The 22,207-nt window shown below is 43.4% G+C and overlaps 1 protein-coding gene and 1 long non-coding RNA gene across 3 annotated transcripts in view; one reads left to right on the top strand and one right to left on the bottom strand.

Annotated features, from left to right (window-relative positions):
- Positions 1-22,207, top strand: part of LOC128563798 (uncharacterized) — a 106,905-nt gene that overhangs the window by 66,482 nt on the left and 18,216 nt on the right. The gene's annotated exons all lie outside the window — the stretch shown is intronic.
- On the bottom strand, positions 9,164-15,961 carry PENK (proenkephalin). 2 transcript variants are annotated; one of them, XM_053559271.1, is made up of 4 exons: positions 15,878-15,961; positions 14,465-14,521; positions 13,990-14,133; positions 9,164-10,151 (listed from the first exon to the last, which is right to left on the bottom strand). In XM_053559271.1, exons 3-4 carry the CDS (start codon positions 14,128-14,130, stop codon positions 9,486-9,488), a joined length of 807 nt encoding a protein of 268 aa, XP_053415246.1. In that variant the 5' UTR covers positions 14,131-14,133; positions 14,465-14,521; positions 15,878-15,961; the 3' UTR covers positions 9,164-9,485. The 2 variants fall into 2 exon arrangements, with proteins under 2 accessions (XP_053415246.1, XP_053415245.1); XM_053559270.1 differs by lacking the exon at positions 15,878-15,961 and adding an exon at positions 14,603-14,758.

Here is a 22,207-nt window from a genome sequence, read left to right on the forward strand (position 1 = left end):
AGAAATAATGTTATTATGAACATTCATATGAAAGGTTTTGGGTGGATGTGTCTTTTCTGTTCTATTGGTATATACCTAAGAATGGAATTTCTGGGTTATATGGAAACTTCATATTTAACTTTTTGAGGAACCGTGAAACTGTTTTCCAGCCATGTATAAGAATTTCAACTTCTTCAAATACTTGTGAGTACAGGGCTGACATCCCAGCTCACTGCAGCCTTGAACTCCTGGGCTCAAGTGAGCTTCCTGCCTCAGTCTCTCAGTTGGCTTAGGACTACAGGTGTGCACCACCACACTTGGCTAATTTTTTTCTTATATTTTTGGAGACAGAGTCTTGTTCTGTTGCCCAGGCTGGTCTCAAACTCTTGGTGCCAAGCTAACCCCTTGTCTCTGCTTCTCAAAGTGCTGGGATTACAGGTGTGCAACACCAGGCCCAGCTTCTTCCTCACCTTTTGATTACAGTCATCCCCGTGGCCTTGAGGGCTGTTGTTGTTTATTTACATTTTCTTCTCTGTCAATCTTGTAGTCTCATCTTCCGAAATATCTAAAAGATATTTTGGAAGTAATTCAATCTTTTCTTGTCTTTTTTTGTTTTTACTTTAAAAAAATCTTCATTTTGTTGTGGGTGAGCGCCTCATTACTTTTTATTAATGTCTTCAACTGTGTTTGGTTTAGAATTTACCTTGTGTAATTAGACTTTATCTACAATGACTACAGTCTTCATCTATTGCTAATACATTTCAGTTTCACTATTTCTTGCTCCTTTTTAATGAATTCCTTCCTATTTTTATTTTTTGAAAATACTGAAACTCTTGTTTTAGCCTTTCTTTTCAGATTGCTTTAATATTTGCCTTTCATCAGGCATGAAGTCATTGTTGTATTTGTTGGCTCTTTTTCTTAACATTAATATTATTTTTCTTATGTTGTTTAGAATTTTATAATGCTACTCATATCAAACAGGAGTGTTTGTTTCTCTCTCTTTCTCACTCTCACCAGTTCAGTAGTTTTGCAGTTTGGGTTTAGAAATAAGACTGTGAAGGGTTTGGGCCACTTCTCCACAATTATATCAATAATATTGCAAATCTACTGGCTTAGCCAGCAAGTGGCTTTGTCCACATCCTGATTCTTCAGCTGTGTCTGATCACGTCAACTGCCTCCTCTCATCGATGGGAGAGTCCTGCCTTTATGTGAGGTCACTGGCCGTAGACCTGGCTCTTGTAACCACTTGGTCCCAGTTATAATGAAGAAATAAAAGAGGCTGCCTCCATCAGACACCAGCCTCAGAGCGCCTGACCCACCATTTCAGCTCCTAATCAGTGTGGTATTTATCTGTCTTGTTTCTTGGCTGCATGTAGGTTCATCATTTTTAGGCCTAATGGTGTCTTTTAAATTAAAATGATTTACGGATCTTTTGGTGTGAGTTTAGATGGGAACAAGGATTCATAATGATATTTACTGAACGACTATGGCAAGCCAAACAGACAGAGTTCCTGCTTGCCTAGGGCTGTCTCCTTGTTGAGATAGAAATTGCACAAATTAACAAATAGCTATAAAATGAAACAAGGGCTATGATGGCAAAAACACAAACAAACCACCAAACAAAAAAGACTGTTCTGTGGTAGCTATAATGAAGGGATTTAACTAGCCTGGTGAAACTGAGGAGAGCAGCAGGTACAGTGGACCTTTGGGAGTCATTAATAATAGGCTAAACAAGCAATGAGCTTTCTAGTGCAATTGATTTGTAGTCCTTGACTGATAGTGAAATGTTTTATTTTAGTGGACTCTTAAATTCTTATCAAATTTGATAAGGTGTTTTCCTTTGCTATTATCCTCAACAGCAAGAATTCAGTCATATAAAATTCAGTTTTTGTTTCATAGGAAAATTTTCAGGTATAGTAGATGCTCAACATGAAGCATCTTCCTGTGCTACATCCAGGAGGATGACAGGCTTACAGGTCCCCACCCATATCACAACCGTTCTTCTTGGTCTTCTTTTAGAGCTCAATATTCTTCCGTCCAAAGGTTCTATGCATTTCTCTAGCTGTAGCAGCCATTAGTAGACTAGGGTACAATTTTGGGAAGTTGATTAGGTCAATAACTTAATCCATGGGTTAGTGGTTGCAGATCGTTTTATGAAATTACGCACACAGCCATTTCCACATGATGTATTCCAATTCTCAAATACTTCCACTAGTTTGTGCTTTATTGTACAAAGCATGGTGTAACAATTCAGGTTGTCAGTTTATTATCAGAAGACAGATAAACTTGTTTCCTATATGGGATGATGTCCCATGAAGAACACATGTGATTCCTGGAGTTTTCAGAAAGTTAGATCCCAAAGGTTTTTTAAGAGGCTTATAATTTGAGGCATTCCATGAATAGCTTATGAAACAAAGAATAAAAAGTCTCAACTTCTTAGTTACATAATCTAATATATAGAGAGAAAAGAATTATTTGATACATTACATTAAAAGTTACCTATACATTGGTAAGAAAAAGACAAAGAAATAAATAAGAAATTTATAGAATGTTCAGCAAACATAAAAGGAAGTTCAGAGTGGTTAGTATACAGAGACTCAACGTAAATTAATACAGATATTATTTTATGCACCATGATGACAAAATGAAGCCATTGAAATTATTGGCTGGGCACAAGGGCTCATGTCTGTAATCCTAGCACTCTAGGAAACTGAAGTGGGAGGATTCATTGAGCGCAGGAGTTCAAGGCCAGCTTGAGCAAGAACAAGAGCCCGTCTAATTTTTTCTATTTTTCTAAAAATAGAAAAATTAGCTGGGCGTTGTGGCAGGTGCCTGTAGTTCCAGCTACTTGGGGGGCTGAAGGAGAGGGATCTCTTGCGTCTAGGAGTTTGAGGTTGCTATGAGCTAGGCTGATGTCACAACACTGTAGCCTGGGAGATAGAGTGAGACTCTTGTCTAAAAAAAAAAAAGAAAAGAAATAAAAATTATTTAACACTAACAAAAGTGTGGGGAAAGGACACACACACACACACACACATATATATATACTGTAGCTGAGAATATAAATTGGTAGAAAGGTTTTAGAAGCTATGTGGCAAAAATTATAAAATATTAAATATGTATCCTCTGACCGAGCAATTTTACTTTTAGGAGTTAACCCTATAAAATACTTGCCATATGCACTGCTACTCCTCACACACACACAGCCCTTTATACACTAGAGACTGCGTAGTGCATTTAAATATAATAATGTTTACTGTGGTATTGTTTGCAATGTGAAAAATTTATACGTGGAGTTGTTAAAAACCACAAGCCATACATATTATACAATGATACACAGTAGTCAAGGAGCACTGGGTAGATTTACATGTTCATATGGAAATATTGCCAAGATATATCAAGTAAAAATTAAAATGGCAGAATAATAAGTGTGGAATTACTTTATTCATGTTAACAGAGACCGTCCGTGTGTCCATGCATACGTGTGTGTGTATTCATCAATGAAAAAAATACTTAAACACCAAATTGTGAGAAGTGGACAAGGTGGAAGAGGAATTTTGCTTTTAACACTGTATACAATTACATGATCACTGGTGCTGAGAACTACGGAGGACACCTTGATTGTTTGCTGTTTATTGTCTCAGTCTATACAGAGAATGTAAGTTTTGAGAATTGGGAGGCATTTCATTTTCTGCAGCTCTTCAACTGAGGGTTGTGCATGGCCTATGGCATCTGCTCATAAATATTTATTCAATAAATAATTTAGGTAATGAAAAGAAAAAATGATTTTCTGAGCAAATTCTCTAATGCCAACTTTAAATGCAGCTAAGCTGCTACCTCACCTGCCAATTCTTTTAACGGGGTGTCATCTCTTATCACCTCAATGCTGATTTCACACTGTCCCTGTCCTCTTCTCTTAGCCCTGTTGGGGTACATGACATACAAGCCCTCCTACTTGGTTGTACATTGAAGGAGGAATTCTGCAAGGCTGGCTCTTTCCATTCATGCCTCCAATTCTATGAAAATGACTGCAGGTAGAGCACCTGCTGGGGTCCTCAAGTCCTTCTTCCAGTCTCCAACCTAGAAGCTGAGGGACGATGGTGCTTCTCTGCAGGCCTGGGACAAAGTTACAGGAAATGACTCAGTCATCAAAAACTGTAAATCCTCTCAGAAATAGTCTGTCCCCCTCATCTGGTTGAGGAAGGTCAAGGGGGAGACGTACCCAGTTAATTTGTGTAGATTCTAACAAGGAGACGCAAAGTGACTCCGGAAGGTATTTTATAGTTTAAAAAAATTCGTGTATTTCATGCATATAAGGCAATTCAGCATAGAGCAGAAAATAGCTCAGAGGTGTTACCTGAAAAATAAAAACCAGACATATTATACAATGTATGCATTTTGAAAAGCAAAAGAATAGCTAAGGATCTCCAGATGATTAATAAGTATATCAAATGATGCTTTATCTCCTTAGGGAAATGTAAATTAAAACCAAAGGACTGAAGGTTTAGAAGACCCATAATACGAAGTATTGGTAGGGCATGCCCTGCAGGTAGCAGTCCAAATTAGTGCAAAGTCTTTAAAAGCTGCTTGACACTACAACTACAGCTGAGTATATGCATACCCTATCATCTGCCCAATCTACCCCTAGATACATACCCAGGAGAAACGTGTCATGTGTGCTAAGAGACCCAGTCAAGGATGTTTATAGCAGCATTCTTTGCAATAGTTTAAATGTGGAAACAATCTAAGCACCTGCCAACAATGAAATGGAACGGCAGGATTTTCACACCGGGGTGTACTATACAGCAGTAAGAACACTAAACCACAGCTGAATGCCACAACATGGGTGAATCTCACAAAATATTGAGCCAAATGGATAAAAACAAATATGTTTTCATTTATATGAAATTAAAAAATAGGAAGATTCATCTGAGTTTTTGAAGTCAGAAAGGAGGGAGGGAGAAGGAAGACTAGGTATCTGGAGGAATCACGGGTCTGGTTTTGGAGGTGCTGGTGAAACTCTATCTTTTGACTGGATAGTGGCTATCTTGGCTTCACAGCAACCCAGTGAGTGCCCTTCTGATGCGTGAAATTCTGTGTGTTACCCTTGATGAACAAGTTAAGAGAAAGGGTAAGCACAAGACAGACGGGTGTGTTTAAGCTTCTGCCCAGCTCCCTCTGCAGAAATGATCTTTGCACTCCTTCCCTGTGAGGACACGTGGTTGCACATTTTGTTTTGTTTGTATTGTTCATTCTCAAGTCAATGGGTGAGCATTATAAGTTCAGATCTTTGGCGGAGGAATTGATATTACATTTATATTACAAAACACTGAAAGTTTACATAATTTTAAGGTAAACCCAGATGTTTCTGTTTGATGCACGTTCCCCTCAGGACAATGAGGTCAGAGGAAACTTGTTCTCCATGGCAGATGGCATATCCTGCCACTCCTCCTGCTCTTCACCTTGAGAAGAAGACCCCAAAGCTCCTTCCTAGGCTCTGGGAGGCCTCACAGGCTCGATGCTCCAAACCAGCCGCCCACGGCCCCATTTCCGGGTGTTTCGCTTTCACTTCCTTTCGTCTGGAGTCTTCTTCCATCAGATGGCCATACAGCTGGCCACACAGTTGGCTTCATTCACTGACCGAATGAGTAAATGGATGTATGTGAGGCTACTTCTGTACGTTTCAGGAAAAGAAGAAAAAATAAACACATATATACACGTATTCACAGCTTTACACCCTTCCCTGAGAAACCTTTGTAGTCGAGGCTCAGATTCTTTGTGCCTTTTATTTTCACATAACTTCCTTTAAAACAAAACAAAACACTGACCCAAGGTTCCAGACCAGGCTCAGCAAGAGCTACACCCCATCTCTAAAAATAGCCGGGCGTTGTGGAGGGCTCCTGTAGTCCCAACTACTCGGGAGGCTGAGGCAAGAGGATCACTTGAGCCCGAGAGTTTGAGGCTGCTGTAAGCTGTGACGCCACAGCACTCTACTGAGGGCGACAAAGTGAGACTCTGTCTAAAACAAAACAAAACAAACAAACAAAAAACCACTTTAGTGTACAGGGCAGTTTTAGATTCACAGCAAAATTGAGATTTTGCTCAATTTCTCATACTCCTTTCCTTTAGACCCACATAGCCTCCCTTATGATCAATATCCTCCCCATTTCTAGCTGTCTGTTTACAGCCCATGAACCTGCGTTGATGCATCATTGTCCCCTGAGTCCATCATTTACCTGAGAGGTCACTCTGGGCACTGTGCCTTCGTGTACCTTCTATGGGTCTGGACAAACGTAATGGCATGCAGGTAACTCTCGGATTGCACGGGCTGTCCTGGTTTGTAATGGAAACCTGACAGGGTGCAGGAGAGAGCACCAAGGGGCTCCGCCGGGAGTTTCCGCCTTTGGTGCACAACTGTCAGGAGCAGGCTCCCTGCCGGGTGATCCCTGCTGAGGCTGACAGATAGCGGCGTCTCACCGGCGAGAGACCCAGAGTGAAGCAGGACCTGTGGGGAGCGCCCAGATCCTTCTGGCAGAACTGGAGGCTGCGCGAGCTGCGGCCAACCTGTCACAGCGCCGTGCGTGGCGGCCGTGGCTCAAGGACTGTGCACCTTGACCTGTTCCCTCACTGCAGCTGCCTCAGGAGACTCTGGAGGAGACCAAGGCAGGGAGAATTCAGCTCACTCAGCAGCTGGCCTCTTCTGTTCGACAGCCTGGCCCCAGAGCTCACAAAGGACTCTCAAAGGGAACCGAGACCAGGGTGCAGGCTTGGAGGTGGGACTCGGAGGCCCCAGTGCGCGGGAAGGAGGGCCCCGCGTGGAGCAGCAGCGCCCTCTGCAGGCAGTGTGGCTCTCTCCTCTTCCCGGTCCGCGGGTTTCTCTGGGATGGTCTCCAGGCTGCAGGGGCTCAGCCCAAGCCCAGTCCTCCTGCTGTTTGGGGGAACTCAGAACCTTTGTACTGAGCACACACAGACGGCCAAGGTCAGAGTTAGGTTATTTGCTCTCAGCACAGCATCCCAGGTGACCTGAAGCAAATGCTCCTCAGAATTTAAATAGGATACTCTAGGGAACAACAAAGCCTTTTAGTGTTACAGAAACAAAATTCTAATGACGGAATTTTAGATCAAAGGCCAAATAGCAGAGGAGATATTTGGAGAGTGAGGTGGGCCTACACAGCACCCCTCAAGTCATGTTTTATGGACAACCCCAAATTCACTGTTAAGGACCATCAGGATTGGGGGATCATGTGGGGGTCAGGTGCTCCCAGCCGGGGCACAGCCTTAAATTGCTCTGTGGCGATTGCTGGTTTCCTATTTGCCGGTGGTCCCTCCCCTGGGTAGGGGTGAGGCTGTTAGGCCTCCACCTCCCACACTGATTGTTTTAGCCCTGTCGGTACAGCTACCCCCACATAGAAAAGAGCTCTTGGATAAAGAGTTGTGCTTGTTTGAAAAATGTATTTGTGTGATGGTGAACTTGTTAGGAGGTAGGTATGAATACATCTTGTATTATTGTAAGATAATAATTATATTATTGTATGGAGAACAAGGTCATTTTCCCTTTACCTATCTCAAAGGTGTAGGCTGAACTTCTGTTTCTAAGGTTTGGTAACCCTTTGGCCCAAGGGAGAAAATTAAGTGACTTTTCTTCTCAAAAGAATAGCCTCCAGCTCTGTCACATCTAATCTAAAAATGTGTTTTGTTTGACCCAAAGTTCTAAATGGAATCAATTGCCAACATTTCTTACAACTTAGGTTTCTGATTTCTTTGGAAAAGCCTGAAAATACTGGGCTGGCATGTCCAAGGGAAGCGATTGGCTGAGGCTGAGTGGAGACCCACGGTCTCCTGTGCGCCAGTGGCACCACTCCTTACTTCTGACACTATTTCTCAGGCCAGCTGTTTATCCTCTTCTCTCTGATCTGCTTCACTTCTGTCACTTGCATCTCTAGTTCAAGGGGAGGAGGGCTCCCAAGGCTCTGCCTGGAAGCAAAAGTTAACTTACCCAGGGGTCAGGAAAGTAGATGGTAGTTGGGGTCTGCAAGGGTGGAGACCTGTGATCTTTTGTGCTGATCAGGAGGGGACAGGTGTTATAACAGAGCATGGACACGTACATGTCTCAGGAGCTCTGGCAGGGTTGGACGTAGAGGGAAGATTGTGAGAGACAGTGGAGCTATATCATCAGAGTGAAGTACACAGCCTTGGATAACAGATGTCTCCTGGGCAATGGTGATGGGCTGTGGAACAAAGACTTACCACACTTTCCTGATCTGCTAAAATCTAATTTTTTTGAAGAATATGGAGAAAGGATTGGTGGGGTGGTCCTGCAAAAATAATATAGTGGATGGGGCTTGAGCTATATGTGGTCTCAATTAGAAAAATGGAGAAAAGTGACATTTCTTATATGTGAATTTCCCATTAGTATGAAGTAGTTGTAAGTGCCTTGTGTTTTGGGAATTAGCCTTACAAAATACTTCCCTTTCCTGATTATCTGGTCACCGAATTCATTCATTCATTTGTGTCTTCATTCATTAGATACTGGACAATCTGCTACAGTCACAGTGTAGGGATGTACAACGGTGAACAAGAAAGAACAATTCTTTCTAGTGACCTGGACAGCAGACATGGAATGCAATGGAAAGAATATTGATCAGGAATGAGAACTTCGGGGTTTTCATCCTCTTTTTATCCTTCCCCTGCTGGGCAACTTTGTGTCAACTACTTCCTCTTTCTGGGCCTCACTTTCTTCATTTGTAAAATGTGGCTAAATTATCTTTAATATCTTATCAACTTTTAAAATACCTTACTGAAGAAAAGAGACATAGACATCTGAGGTCAACACAGGTGTTTTCTTCTTTTTTTGTGTGTTTTTTTTTTTTTTTTTTTTATTATGTGAGGGAATAGCTAGTTCCTTTCATAGGCTTTGGTTTTTCCTCATGTATCTGATTTCCAGAAATGGGAATAAAAATGTATTATTTTACTTTTACTCCAGCGTGTTCACTCATCTACTATTTCATATAGGAGGCATTAAATACAAAGCATTTTTTGCAGCCACAGCTGGAAGAGAAGGAGACCAGTGATTATTCTGTGAAAAGCAGATAGTTCTACCATACGGGAAATCTAGGATTTACTGTAGAAACATAAAGGCAAATGAGGGTCTGGGAGAAAAAGAGATTGACAAGGATATTAATTATGCAGTTGGGGAAGTGGGTTTATTATATCTATATACAAGTAAGCATTTACTGATGCTTTTTTCAAAAATAAGGGACCAAATAACAAAAACTACTGGAGCGTGACGACAAGATAGCTGCAATAGACCAACACTGAGCTTACAGACTCTAGAGAAGACACAGAACCTGACATGACAGTTTCAGGTTGCACAGTCCCCCAGACAGTGAAGTCAGCTGTACCACACAAGCAACGCGCAGCAGCAACACACCATCAAGGCAGTGTTTTCTCACGGGAGGAGGGAGCGGGAGGCTTGCTGGGCCTGGGGCCACTGATGGGCAAGGGTATTAAAATCTCATAAATCCTCCATATCTTTTTTCCATTTCGGGAACTTCTTTAGAATAACTTTCTCCTTCTTCGTCGGAGGGCAGAGACTCAGCAAAGCGCTTCAGAAAGCCTCCATACCTTTTCTGGTAGTCCATCCACCACTCCGGGCGACCCACCCTTCTCATGAAGCCCCCGTAGCGCTTCTGCAGCTCTTTGGCTTCATCTTCCAGCTGGGGGCTCCTCTTTAAACCTCTCATGAAGCCCCCGTATCTCTTGCTCATCTCTTCAACATCATCACTGCCGTCCTGGTGGTGGCTGCGCTCCCGGTTGTCCCCTGTTTCCAGAATCTCCTTCAGCAGGTCTGAGGAGTTGGCCAGGGGTTCGTCCTCCTCTGCATCCTTCTTCATGAAGCCCCCATAGCGCTTGGCAAGGATTTCGCCTCCGTTGACCTCTTCTTCTGGCTCCACAGGATACAGCTCATCCATTTTCTTCATGAAGCCCCCGTACCTTTTCATGAAGCCCCCGTACCTTTTGCCCAGCAAGTGGTTCTCTTCCTCTCTGCTGCTTTCTCTGAAGGTGCTGGGGCTGTCTTGGTGAAACTGGGATTTGGACAGCTGCAGGAGCTCTTTGCAGGTTTCCCAAATTTTGAAGGAAGAGATTTTTCCATCACACTCCATCACACAAGCCTGGGAAAACAATTTGATGTAATGATAAAAAGAGGCTTCTCTGATTTCATTCAGTAAATGAACTTTTGTGGCCCCAGAGATAATTACTTTTCATCATACTAAACAGGAAAATGAAACAAATGAAAATTGGAGAAAAGAAAAGTAGGGGGCATTAACTGAATCAAATTAGAAATCCATGTTTCGATTTTAAATCTGTTGTAGATATTATGCCATTTCAATATTTAAAAATATTTTGTACACACTATTTTAATTTAAATTGTCTGCCTTCACCATCTAATTTCCCCCAGATAATTTTCCATTCCAAAATGCTGATGTCATTTTGTTTGAAATTTTTCTAACCAAAAGGGAGAAATTTTTGTTTACCTAATGGGGGACATTTGCTCAAAATTCCTTTTATCTTCTTATCTTACAGATAAAATCAATATTAATAACATAATATTCCTTTGCTTTCTTGTGTTAACATTTTACCTAAAGTGGTATCTACTATTCCTACAGACGCAGCCAATCTTCAAATAAAAATTTCAAGATAAGTTGAAAAACTCAATTTAAATTTTACAGATTACTTGGATTCTGATATATTGACTTGCTGAAAGTAGCAGTATTTTGTATTTTCTATTTTCCTTGTTGACTAAAACAGATTTTATCACCTTGAACCAAATGTCTGTAATGACAAGATTAGATATGAAATTGTACATATACAAATGCAAAAATTACTCATGTTTATTTTCACAACATTTAGTCACTAGTGTACAGGAAAAGTATTTTTTCAATGGAAACAATGTTATTTCATAAAATAGGAATGGTCAGCATAACATTCTTTCCTTTTTATTATGCAATAATTCAAATCATTGTAAGTTTATATTCTAGTGCTCTTAAGATTTTTTTCTATTCAGCAGATCTTTTGGCTATGTTAAAAAGAGCACCAATATTATACGAACATTTACAAAATAAAAATGGTAGTTTTTAGTATTTGGGGTTTTTTTTGTAGCTTTCTGAAATCTAGTGATAGAATCCAGGTTCATAGGCTTTTGATTTAGGCAGAAAATCTAAGCCCTTTCATGGTATTTAAAAATATACTGGTATATTAACTGATGTTAAGTACACATATTTATTTTCACAATGAAATAAATAATTTTACTAGCAAAACAAAATCCTTAGGGTACATATTTAACTGCCTCTTAATTATCTAAGCATGTGTCTAAGTAAACTAGATATATAGCTATGTAAAAATGTAAAGATGATTCAATCAAAATGGTTATGTTTTATTCCTGGTATCTGATAAAGAAATCAAAACATCATCAAAAGCTTAAGATGTTCAAGGGGCAATAACGTTTCCATTCTAATACAGGGTGCCCATAAAGTTCACATGCAATTAAAATAGTTGGTGCAATTTAAATAGCATGAACTTTATGGCCACCCTATATTATATTCAAATGATCCTATGCCCCAAAATTAATGTTCAATATTCTATATACTATTAACAAAAGACTTCCATATGCATGTAATACGCTACTCCTTCAAAACCCAGTGGTGACAAATAATCAGAATAACACACTCATACTAAAGCAATGATGTTAACTTATGGCTCCCATAGCCACATATGCATCTTTTGTGATATTTTTCTCACTCTGTATGCTACAGGTAGGATCATATTAGATGATAAGTGCTGTTTGGACATCAAATGTGGTATGCCTGCTCTTCTTTGCACCACCTCAGTACCAAGCACAATTGTCTTTCACCTGGTTGGTAGAAGCACAGTTAATATTGGTTACATTGATGTTATTCTATAGTTTTGGCTAGGCAACCTCATTTCTCCTATGGCTGTTGCATCTGAGCTAAAATTCCAGAACTGTTGTAATTCTAGCATCACAGTCTTTAACTAAACTCTTGCCCCTGACAAAATAACATCCCCAAATATGAGCCCCAACACAAAACATACCAGTTAGTTATTACTCAAAATGTCTTCCTATGAGACTACGTTTTTGATTGATGGTTTCTTATTTAATGTTTTTCTCAAGTTGCTAATACTACATGCGCCATGCAATCATGGGGGGTAAAATATTAAAAGCTGCAGCAACAAAAGCACTGAAATCACTGAGGAAAATTCTGCAAAGTAGTTTGTCTTCCTCTCCCCATACCCCCGCATCTTCTTAAATGATGAGGGTAAAAGAAAGAGAAGTCAGGATTTTGAATGATACCCAGGGAGCTGAAGTTCATCAACAGTGCCAAGGGAAGATTAACATTTTGGGAATGTGGTGAAGTAAGCAAATTAAATATGAAAAAAGAAATTGAACAGGCACTGTTAAATGTCAGTTACATCAATTCACTGAATCACATCATTTAAGAAAATATGATAGGACTCTGAGGTCAGACTGTGTGATTTGACCAATTCTACTAAGATCCATACATCATTCACACAGATGGCAGAGAAAGCCAGGGGACAGGTAAAGCAGGAAAACCTCAAAATCCAATCCCAATTATGGGATCAGAAATTGCGGTCTTGTATGTGTACTGTCTTGGATTTCTCTCGCTCCAGGAGTGAAATTCTCTACTCACAAGATCTATCTTTATGTTTGCAGCACTCACTCATTTTTAAGGCATGGGTTACAAGCTCATGATAACTGTGGGAGAAGGAAAGATGGATGAAGGAGATGGAACACTTTTCTCATAAATATATAATTCTACTTTCATTCTTTTAAGGTGAAATTAGCATGTATTAAATGAAATAGATCGGTAACTCCAATACTCAAATGAAACAAACATCTAATCTGATATCTATATCATAGATTTTTGGAATCCTTTCCTTTATTTTCTCTCCCTTTCAAGCATGTACATTACATACCATTTCTTCAAATGCTCAAATGGAGCCCAAATCAGCTTGGATTACTCTCTACTGAACCTTTTAAGTCATCACAAAATTTCAACAAATTTCAAAGGCAGTGCAAAAAGATCGTTAGTGGAGCTGGTTAAAAGGAAACTTCCTGAATGTCAAGGTAGGAGATACCCTCTCCATGGAGAGCACCAGAGGTGATTCAAGAGTCCATGGACTGTGATTAGAATGAGGTTCCCTTTTTATCTACAGTGTCCCCACCGCCCCAACCTCCCACCCCGAGACACACACCCAAGCTCCTTTATCTTTGCACTGCTGTTCCTTCTTTGGACACTGGCCACTTCTCCTGTGCCTTTCTCACAGCCAGATTAAACGGTGTTTCAGTCGCTATTACAAGAGTGCAGTCAAATCAAGACAAGCCGAGTCCCTGCGTCACTTGTTTGTGAGACAGGAATTCTTGTCTCCCGTCTACTGCGACTTCCCCTCCTTTCCCATCTCTTTCCTCTCTCCTATCCACAGGTGAGGGTGAAGGCATAACCTGAGGTTAAGAGAGCTAGGGAAAACTAATTTAAAGAACGGCGACCAGAGTCACTAACAACAACAACAAAAATTACACTATTTGTCGGAAGGACGTGAGGCTGGCTGCGAGTGGGGGCCCTTAGCTGCGACATCACAGGAATTGGAGGGATCGAACATCTTCTTTCCTAGGAGCGAACCCAGTGCTATCCGAGGTGCTGAAGAAAGCGTATTTAGGGGTTCCTGAGTACCCAGGTTTGCGAGAAAACACTGCTGCCCTTTCTGGTCCCTAAATAGTCTTGGGTCCCCAAAGCTGAGAGCCAGGGGAAGGCCGGACATAGCCAGCGTTCCAACATCAGCTGGGACACCGGGGTCACTCAGCTTTCGCGCCATGGCGGCTCCTGCAGGAGCGACCGCGAGACGCGCCGCGTGGCAGGTGCAGGGCCGTCCGCGGACTATTGTGGCCGCTCGCTCACCGCGCTCAACACTCACCAGGAAGTTGATGTCGGTCGGGCGCACCAGTCGGTAGCTGCATGTCGCGCAGTCCTGGGTGCATTCCGCCTGCACCGTGGTGGCCGGGAGCCCCAGTCCCAGCACCAGCAGCCAAGTGCAAAATCCCAAGAACCGCGCCATGGACTGCAAGGAGAGGAGGAAGGGGTCCGCGCCGCGACAGACCCACGAGGGGATCGTCTAGCGAGAGCTCTTGGGGACTCCCTATTTAGGACCCCCGCCCTCCCGGGACCCGGGGACAGTCCAGATTGCTGGCTGCCCGGGCCAGGACCGGAGGGAACGGCGAGACCCAGCGCTGGAGAGTGGGCGCCTGGGGAGGCTCGCATTGACCCGGTTCACAAAAAGGAACCGGGAGAAAGTTGGGGAACCCATGCAATGAAGCGGGGAGTAAAAGAGAGCAAGCAGGGATGTCCCCAAGCCCGTGCAGCAAAAGCGAGTTTTGGGAAAATTCACTCACGTTGACGCTGTTCAGGTGGAGCAGACTGGTGGGAAAAATCAGGTCCCAGACGCGACTCTAGAAGGAAGAGAAGGCGAGTGTGAGGCGGGCGGGCGTCGGGGAGAGGCGGGCCGGGCCAGGGGCGGGCGCGGGCCTCACCGTCGCGGTCCTCAGTGTCGCCGAGCCGCCGCGGGCCAGGCCACTGGGCTCCAAGCGCCTGCCGGGCTGTCGGGGCTAACCGCGGCTGGAGCCACTTTATAATTAGCCCCAAACCGAAGGAGGCGCGCGCGCCCCAATCGCCGGCGGGCAGCGGCTGACGCAGCCCCTACGCCAGCCCCACGCCGACGCCTTCGGGGGGAGGGGGCAGCCCCGCGCCGACGCCTCCGGGGGGAGGGGGCAGCCCCGCGCCGACGCCTTCGGGGGGAGGGGGCAGCCCCGCGCAGACGCCTTCGGGGGGAGGGGGCAGCCCCGCGCAGACGCCTTCGGGGGGAGGGGGCAGCTCCGCGCAGACGCCTTCGGGGGGAGGGGGCAGCCCCACGCCGACGCCTCCGGGGGGAGGGGGCAGCCCCGCGCCGACGCCTCCGGGGGGAGGGGGCAGCCCCGCGCCGACGCCTCCGGGGGGAGGGGGCAGCCCCGCGCAGACGCCTTCGGGGGGAGGGGGCAGCCCCGCGCAGACGCCTTCGGGGGGAGGGGGCAGCCCCGCGCAGACGCCTTCGGGGGGAGGGGGCAGCCCCGCGCAGACGCCTTCGGGGGGAGGGGGCAGCCCCGCGCAGACGCCTTCGGGGGGAGGGGGCAGCCCCGCGCAGACGCCTTCGGGGGGAGGGGGCAGCCCCGCGCTCCGCGAGCCGCCCCCCGCCGAGGGTGGGGGTGCGGTGGGGATGGAGGAGCTTGGAGGCTCCCCTCACTGCAGGGTGACAAACCCAAGACAACTACTAAGTTTGGGGAGAGTGGACTAGGATCAAGTTTCTCCAACACAGTTACTGAAATTGTGGTTGAGGGGAGTGATGGCTCCAGGGGGTGAACCTAGGTGAGGGCGTTTGGAAGGGCAAATGTACTGGCCTGGATTTCTGGGATGCGCTGGAGACCCTGAAAACCGGTGAATCTGACCCTGTCCCTTCCCCTCCTGGGCCCCCTGGTGGGTCCTCGCGGAGGTGGACACAGCCGTCTCAAATGTCATTTATGTTCCCAGACCCGCCGGGACTCCGACTTCCCTGCCGCAGTGTCCAACAGCGTCAGGCGCACACTAGGCGCTCAGTTAATGGTTAGGGGAATGAATGAGGGAAACTTCCTGGGAGTCTTAAAATCTCAGGACGGAATTTTCTCTTCTAGTTAGGAAGATCCCTGGCCAAGCGTAGAAGCAGATAAAACCTTGGAAAAACATTCTACCCAGGACTGCGCGCGGTTCAGACATCGTGGGAGGGAACCCATATTTACCCAGCTCCCTAGGCGGGCCTCCAAGTTGGGGACCAGCTGCCCTGGGTGTCTTGGGGGTGTTTGATGAGTGAGAGGAGGTGCCCAGGAGGCGTGATGTCAGAGTTCCGGAATGTGGTGATGAGAAAGTGGTGAGGGACGAGGTCCCTGGGGAGCCAGGGATTGGCACGTCCTCTGCACAGGGAGGGGACCGAGAGCGCGCGGCGGAAGCAGGGGCAGTCGACTGAGACCTGCTCTCTCACTTCCTCTCTGCAAAGGATCTCTGCTTACATTGTCTGGGGCCTCAGTTTCCCCATCTGGAAAATAGGGACAGAGGTAATTTGTCCGAGGATAATCAAATGAAATACTGGATGAAGTCACTTAGCCTTGTGGCTGGCATGTCGCAAGCACTTGGAGCGTGCTCCTAACTATCGGTCATGCATTAATCTTGTCTCATCACCTTACATATATTATCTATTTATCCATCCATTTATGTTTCTGTTTCTCCTGGGCCTAGGGAGAACCCACAAACAGTTCCAGAGTCCATCCATAGAGAAAGAGTCCCAGGGCTTTCCCGGCCATCTGCTCCCTCTGCAAAGGACAGGCCACCAACCGTCGCGGGGACCTAGCAGCCACGCTACTCGGGAGAAGCTCGGTGCTAGCCGCATCTCCCATTTCAGTCGCTAGAGGGCAGCGCTCTCCTGCAAAGGTTGGGGACCCGGGTCTTCAGATTCTCTGCTGGTCTCACGGGTGGGCTCCGGACACCGCACCCGGAGTAGCCCTGGAGCTGCACTGCCCATTGCCTGCATTTCCGGCTGGGTCGGTCTTGTAGTTGCAGCCGGAAAGCAGAACTCCAGACTGTGGCGGGAGAAGGCTGGACATAGCCCTGAAGAGCCAGCACTGCCCTAATACCAGGAGAGTTCAAAGGGGGCTGTTGGCCTCCTCTCCAGCTGCTTGCCCTCTCCCCAACACAAATGAGAGATTCCATGTGTCTTAAAGGAGATATCCCCCTGTCGGTGACCTGGCTTCGTAAAGGAAGCCAACTACACTGCAGAACTTAATACCAAGGTAGTAACTTGCTGCATCTGAGCACTTGCATTACTGGGAACACCAGGAACTTTCAACACACAATCGGGGCGGGAGTCTGAGGGGTGTGTGTGTGTGTGTGTGTGTGTAATGCCCACACACATGGTACTTCCTTACGGTACATGGTGCTGGACATGAAAAGGCTACTTAGGATCTTGGAAAAATAGCTTAAGTTTGGAAGGGGCCGTAAGGATAATTTATCCCAATCACCCATTCTACAGATGGGGAAAACTGAGGCTTAGAACAGCTAAGCCACCAGCCCAGGTAGTGGAAGAGCAAGGTTTCTTAGCCTCTCCAGAGGGGCTCCTTCCCTGAGACCTACCTCAGGCCTAGATTGTTTCTAAGGGAACCATAAATGTTTGCTCTGAGGTAGGGTCTCTTGGTTCATCTCTATTTTTCTCTGCAGCTCCTTAGTATGTCAGAGAAGAGAGGGAAAGGGAAAAGAGAGAGGGAAAAGAAAGGGAAAGTTAGGGTGTCCCCTAGACAGAGCGCAAGGGTATTCAGTCCCCAGTGAGCCACCCAGCTGCTTGGGATGCAGTCCAGTGCTCAGTAAATACCTGTTTACAGAGTGAATGAATGAATGAAGTGATGGGAGGATGACACCTTGTTTGCAATACCCCAAATCCATGACAGTCTCTTCCCATCATCCTCCCCCATCTATCTGGGAAGCTAATAGTCATACATTTCTGTATTCATTTCTTTATATTTCAATGATGATCATGAGTTGTAAAAAATTCATTTTTTCATGATCTTTTAAATATTTATTGAGAACTAATAGCTTTTGCAGTTATGTTTTGGAGAAAAAAAAAAAACTACTTCAGAAATCAGACTCAAAAAAGGGAAGGGGATCTGTCTTAAAGCATTTAACCCAGAGAGTTCTGATTCTCAGGTCAAGTTTCATCTTCTGCTATTACGATTCCAAGCAATAGCCCAAAGAGATTCGGCTGAGAGAACAAGAAATGTGACTTTTTCAAGCCCTAATGATGAGTGTTGTTTTACTCAGTTCTTAAGTGTTCTGTGAGCCCGACATGTGGGATTTATAAATTTATTTATAAATTTAGTGTCCTCTTCCATTATTTTTAGGATGGAATATGCCTATATTAAATAATGCCCTTCAGGTACTCATCCCTTTCCTCCTCTTTCCACAACCCAAATATGTATATTTTATTCCAGAAAGCTATTTTTCTCTGTGCTATGGCAGCTGCATAATGTTTCAGCATAAAATCTCATCTAACATGTCAGATGTTTGGAGTCACAGCAGAGGCAGGGGAATCTTGACTGTTTTCAGTTACAGTCTAAAGTACACACTTGGTAAAATGTGATTCTGTGAGCTGAGCTTGTTACCATGAAGTATCACAGTTAAGGGATTCTTTTTTCCGGCTGGCTCGAAACACTGTTAACAGAGCAGCTATAAGCAGAATCAGTTTGAGCAAGATGTTTTATGGTGTAATAAATCCCCATTTTAAGGAAAGTGACTGCTGGTATGTTCTCATTTCCTAAAATCCAGGAAGGAGAATAAAAATCCTTGGAAGTAAAAGTAACCTGGTCCAAAGTTGCCTACAATTGAGTTTAAATAATAGAAAATGTGGCAATGTGTACAGGGAGGTAGAAAGGAAAAGTATGGATCCCAAACATACTGCTTATAAACTATAATGATAGGACTGAAACACAATTCCTAAATTTGGCCTTCAGTTTTCAGCTATGGAAATCAATTGCTGAAGTTGCTTTTTAAAAAATGTAGTGTTGCTTAGAATTAGATCTAACAAAGCTCCCATGTGCCTGGATGGAGTCAAGAAGTCAAAATGTTTTCACAAAATTATATAGGAAAAGACTTTGAATGCCTCTAGAGCTTATAAGTAAAAAGCTGAACAAACTGAAAAACCAACAACTCTTCTTAGATCCATTCGGGTGGTGGGGTCATGGGGCAAATGACTGTTTCCACTCTCAAGACTGTATACAGAGAATCTCCGCTTGTTGTAGCAGGAATCTATCAGCAAAAACCTTCACGAGAACCAGTGCTGGAGCAGGATAGCCTGAGCTACAGCTGTCAAATTCCTGGAGGCTCCGTGTGAAACAATCAGAAATAAAAATTCCAGGGTCACCCAGTCAAATGGAGACCTTCACATTTTAGTGCATTTTACTTCTACGAGCTCAGGTCCTTACATTGAATATTGGAGAAAAATTCCCTGTGCTTCCAGCAGGCAAAGAAGAAAAGGAACCATTTTGCATTTTGAAATGTGCCAGAGCATTGGGATTTTAACAAGGTCTGCCTACAGGAGAAACTAGTTACCAGAGCTAACTTGCTGGAATCCTATCAGAAAAGAATTTGGTGGGGGAAAAGAAATATTCAACTTCAGCCCACTACAGCCTTTATGTTCCAAGGAAGAAGGGGAAGAAAACATTTATTTAAAAATAAAATCCTAAGCCCCCTGTTGACTTAACAGATCTCATCTTGGCCAAAGGGAGCCTAGAAAAACCTTAAAACTTGGCAATTATGGGCTGCAATAAACATTTGGGTGCAAATATCTTTGTTATAAAGTGATTTTTCATCTTCTGGATATATACCTAGTTGAAGAATTGTAGGATTGAATGTCAGGTCTTTTTTTTCTTTTTTGCAGGGGCTGGGTTTGAACCCACCACTTCTGGTATATGGGGGCAGAGCCCTACTCCTTGAGCCATAGGTGCTGCCCAGCAGGTCCATTTTTAAATCCCTAAGTGATCTCTAAACTTCTTTCCAAAAGGAACTTATTAGCTTGCATTCCCACCAGCAGTGCAGAAGTATTCTCTTTTCTCCACATCCACGCCAACATCTACAGTTTTAGGATTTTATTATGTGGGCTACTCTTACTGGAGTTAGATAATATTTCAAAGTGGTTTTCATTTACATTTCTCTGATGATTAAGGATGATGAGCATTTTTTCATGTGTCTGTAGGCCCTGTGCCTATCTTCTTCAGAGAAGTTTCTATTCAAATCTCTTGTCCACAATGAGATTTTGTTGTTAAGTATTTCAAATTGTATATAAAACCAGCACATTGTACCCTATAAATGCACTAATGTACACAGCTATGATTTAATAAAAAAAATAATTGTAGAAGTAAAAAAAAAAAAATAAAACTTTAAAACTGAGTTTCTGGCCACGAAGGGAAGGGAGTTTGGACACACCTTATTATACTTCCTTCCCCTTTTATAGCTTAGACACGATTGACTAGCATTAGTGTTAAAGCAGAGATCATGATACTAACAAAACGAACTCTTTGTGACAATAAGATACTAAATTATTAACAGGACCTGAGGCCATGCAAGGCAAAGGTTAAGTCACATCTGCAGGTCATCAATTTGCTTAATAGTGAATCTGAGTCAGTATATTACAACTTGCTCTCTGATTAGCAGACTTTCTCATCTCAATTTAAAATATTCCAAGCCTTTGGATGAGTCTTTATTTCTTTAGCCAATTACAAATCAAAGAATCTCTGAACCCACCTATAGCCTATAAGCACCTGTTTTGAGGTGTCCTGCTTTTTTTGCCCAAACTAAGTATTAATTTCGATTTTACTTGCAATTCTTGTCTCCTTAAAATGTACAAAACCAAAGTATAACCTGGCTGTCTTGGGCACATTTTCCCAGAATCTCTAGAAACTATGTTCCCTGGGCCACTGGTCACACATATTTGGCTCAGAATAAACCTCTTTGCATTACTTCACATCAGAACAAAGAATATACATGAAGTCCCCAGTCCAGAGACAGAAGCTCTCTAAAAGACTGTGGAATACTCTTCCTCCATCACCTTACAACCCCATCACTGAAGTCATATTTATAATAGTTCCTTGTACCCAGTACATCATGTCTGGCTATCAAGAAACAATTATAAGACAAATTAAAGGGCAAAATACACAATCTAAAGAGAGTAAACATCAGAATCATACTCACATATGTCTGAAACTATCAGACTTGGAATTTAAAGCAACTATGATTAACATAGTAGGGACTCCAATGGATAAAGTAGACAGGTTGAAAAAACACACAGGCAATGTAAGCAGAGGGATAGGAACTCTAAGAAAGAACCAAGAACATATGCTAGAGAGCAAAAACACTGTGAGAGGGGCTGCGCCTGTGGCTTAGTCGGTAGGGCGCTGGCCCCATATACCGAGGGTGGCGGGTTAAAACCTGGCCCAGGCTGAACTGCAACCAAAAAATAGCCGGGCGTTGTGGCGGGTGCCTGTAGTCCCAGCTACTCAGGAGGCTGAGGCAAGAGAATTGCGTAAGCCCAGGAGTTGGAGGTTGCTGTGAGCTGTGTGAGGCCACGGCACTCTACCGAGGGCCATAAAAAGTGACACTCTGTCTCTACAAAAACAAAAACAAAAACAAACAAAAAAAACCACTGTGAGAGAAATGAAAAATGCCTTTGATGGGCTTGCTATTAGATTGGCTGAGGAAAGAATGCCTGAGCTTGAGGATATGTCAATAGTAACTGCAAAAACTGAAAACCAAAGAGAAAAAAGACTGAAAACAAATAAGCAAACAAATAAACACAGCCCAAAACAGAATATCCATGGAGTGTGAAACAATTGTAACAGTTGTAGCATGCATGTAATGAGAATCTTGAAAGGAGAAGAAAGAAAGGAACAGAAGAAACACTTGAAACACTAATAATTGAGAATTTCCTCAAATTAATGTCATGCACCAAACTATAGATTGAGGAAGCTCAGACATTACTGAGTAGAATGAATGTCAAAAACCCCATGACCGGACATACTATTTTCAAACTACAGAAAAATTTAAGAAAAAAATCCAAAGGAAGCCAAAGGAAAAAATCCATCTTACCTATGGAGGAGTAATGATTAGAATTATATCTGAATTCTTAGAAATTATGCCAAAAAGAAGAACCTGCAGAAAATATTTAAAGTGTTGAAGGAAAAAGCCTACCAACATGGAATTCTTTATTTTGTAAAATTATCCTTCAAGAGTAAAGGAGAAATAAAGATTTTCTTAGACAAACAAAAAGGGAGAGAATTTTTTTTTTTCTGACAGTGAAAGTACCTTTTGAGAAATTAAAAGAAAATTATTTAGAGAGAAATAAAATTATAAAGGTCTGAATCTTGAATCTACACACAAAAAAGGAAGAATATCAGAGAAAAAAATAAGTGAAGGAAAAAATGTAAACTTTTATTTTATTATTTTTGGTTGATCTCACAGATAACAGTTTGTTCATAATAACAGTAGCAACAATGTATTTGATCATGTATCCTTATGCAGAGGGGAAATGAATG

Source organism: Nycticebus coucang, chromosome 13, assembly GCF_027406575.1.
Source record: "Nycticebus coucang isolate mNycCou1 chromosome 13, mNycCou1.pri, whole genome shotgun sequence".
Classification (NCBI taxonomy): Eukaryota; Metazoa; Chordata; class Mammalia; order Primates; family Lorisidae; genus Nycticebus; species Nycticebus coucang.

Coding starts and splice junctions, on each gene's coding strand:
- PENK (XM_053559271.1), bottom strand. CDS start 14,130: ATGGCGCGGTTCTTGGGATTTTGCACTTGGCTGCTGGTGCTGGGACTG. Junction 10,152..13,989: donor CGACCGACATCAACTTCCTG/GTGAGTGTTGAG, acceptor TTGTTTTCCCAG/GCTTGTGTGATGGAGTGTGA.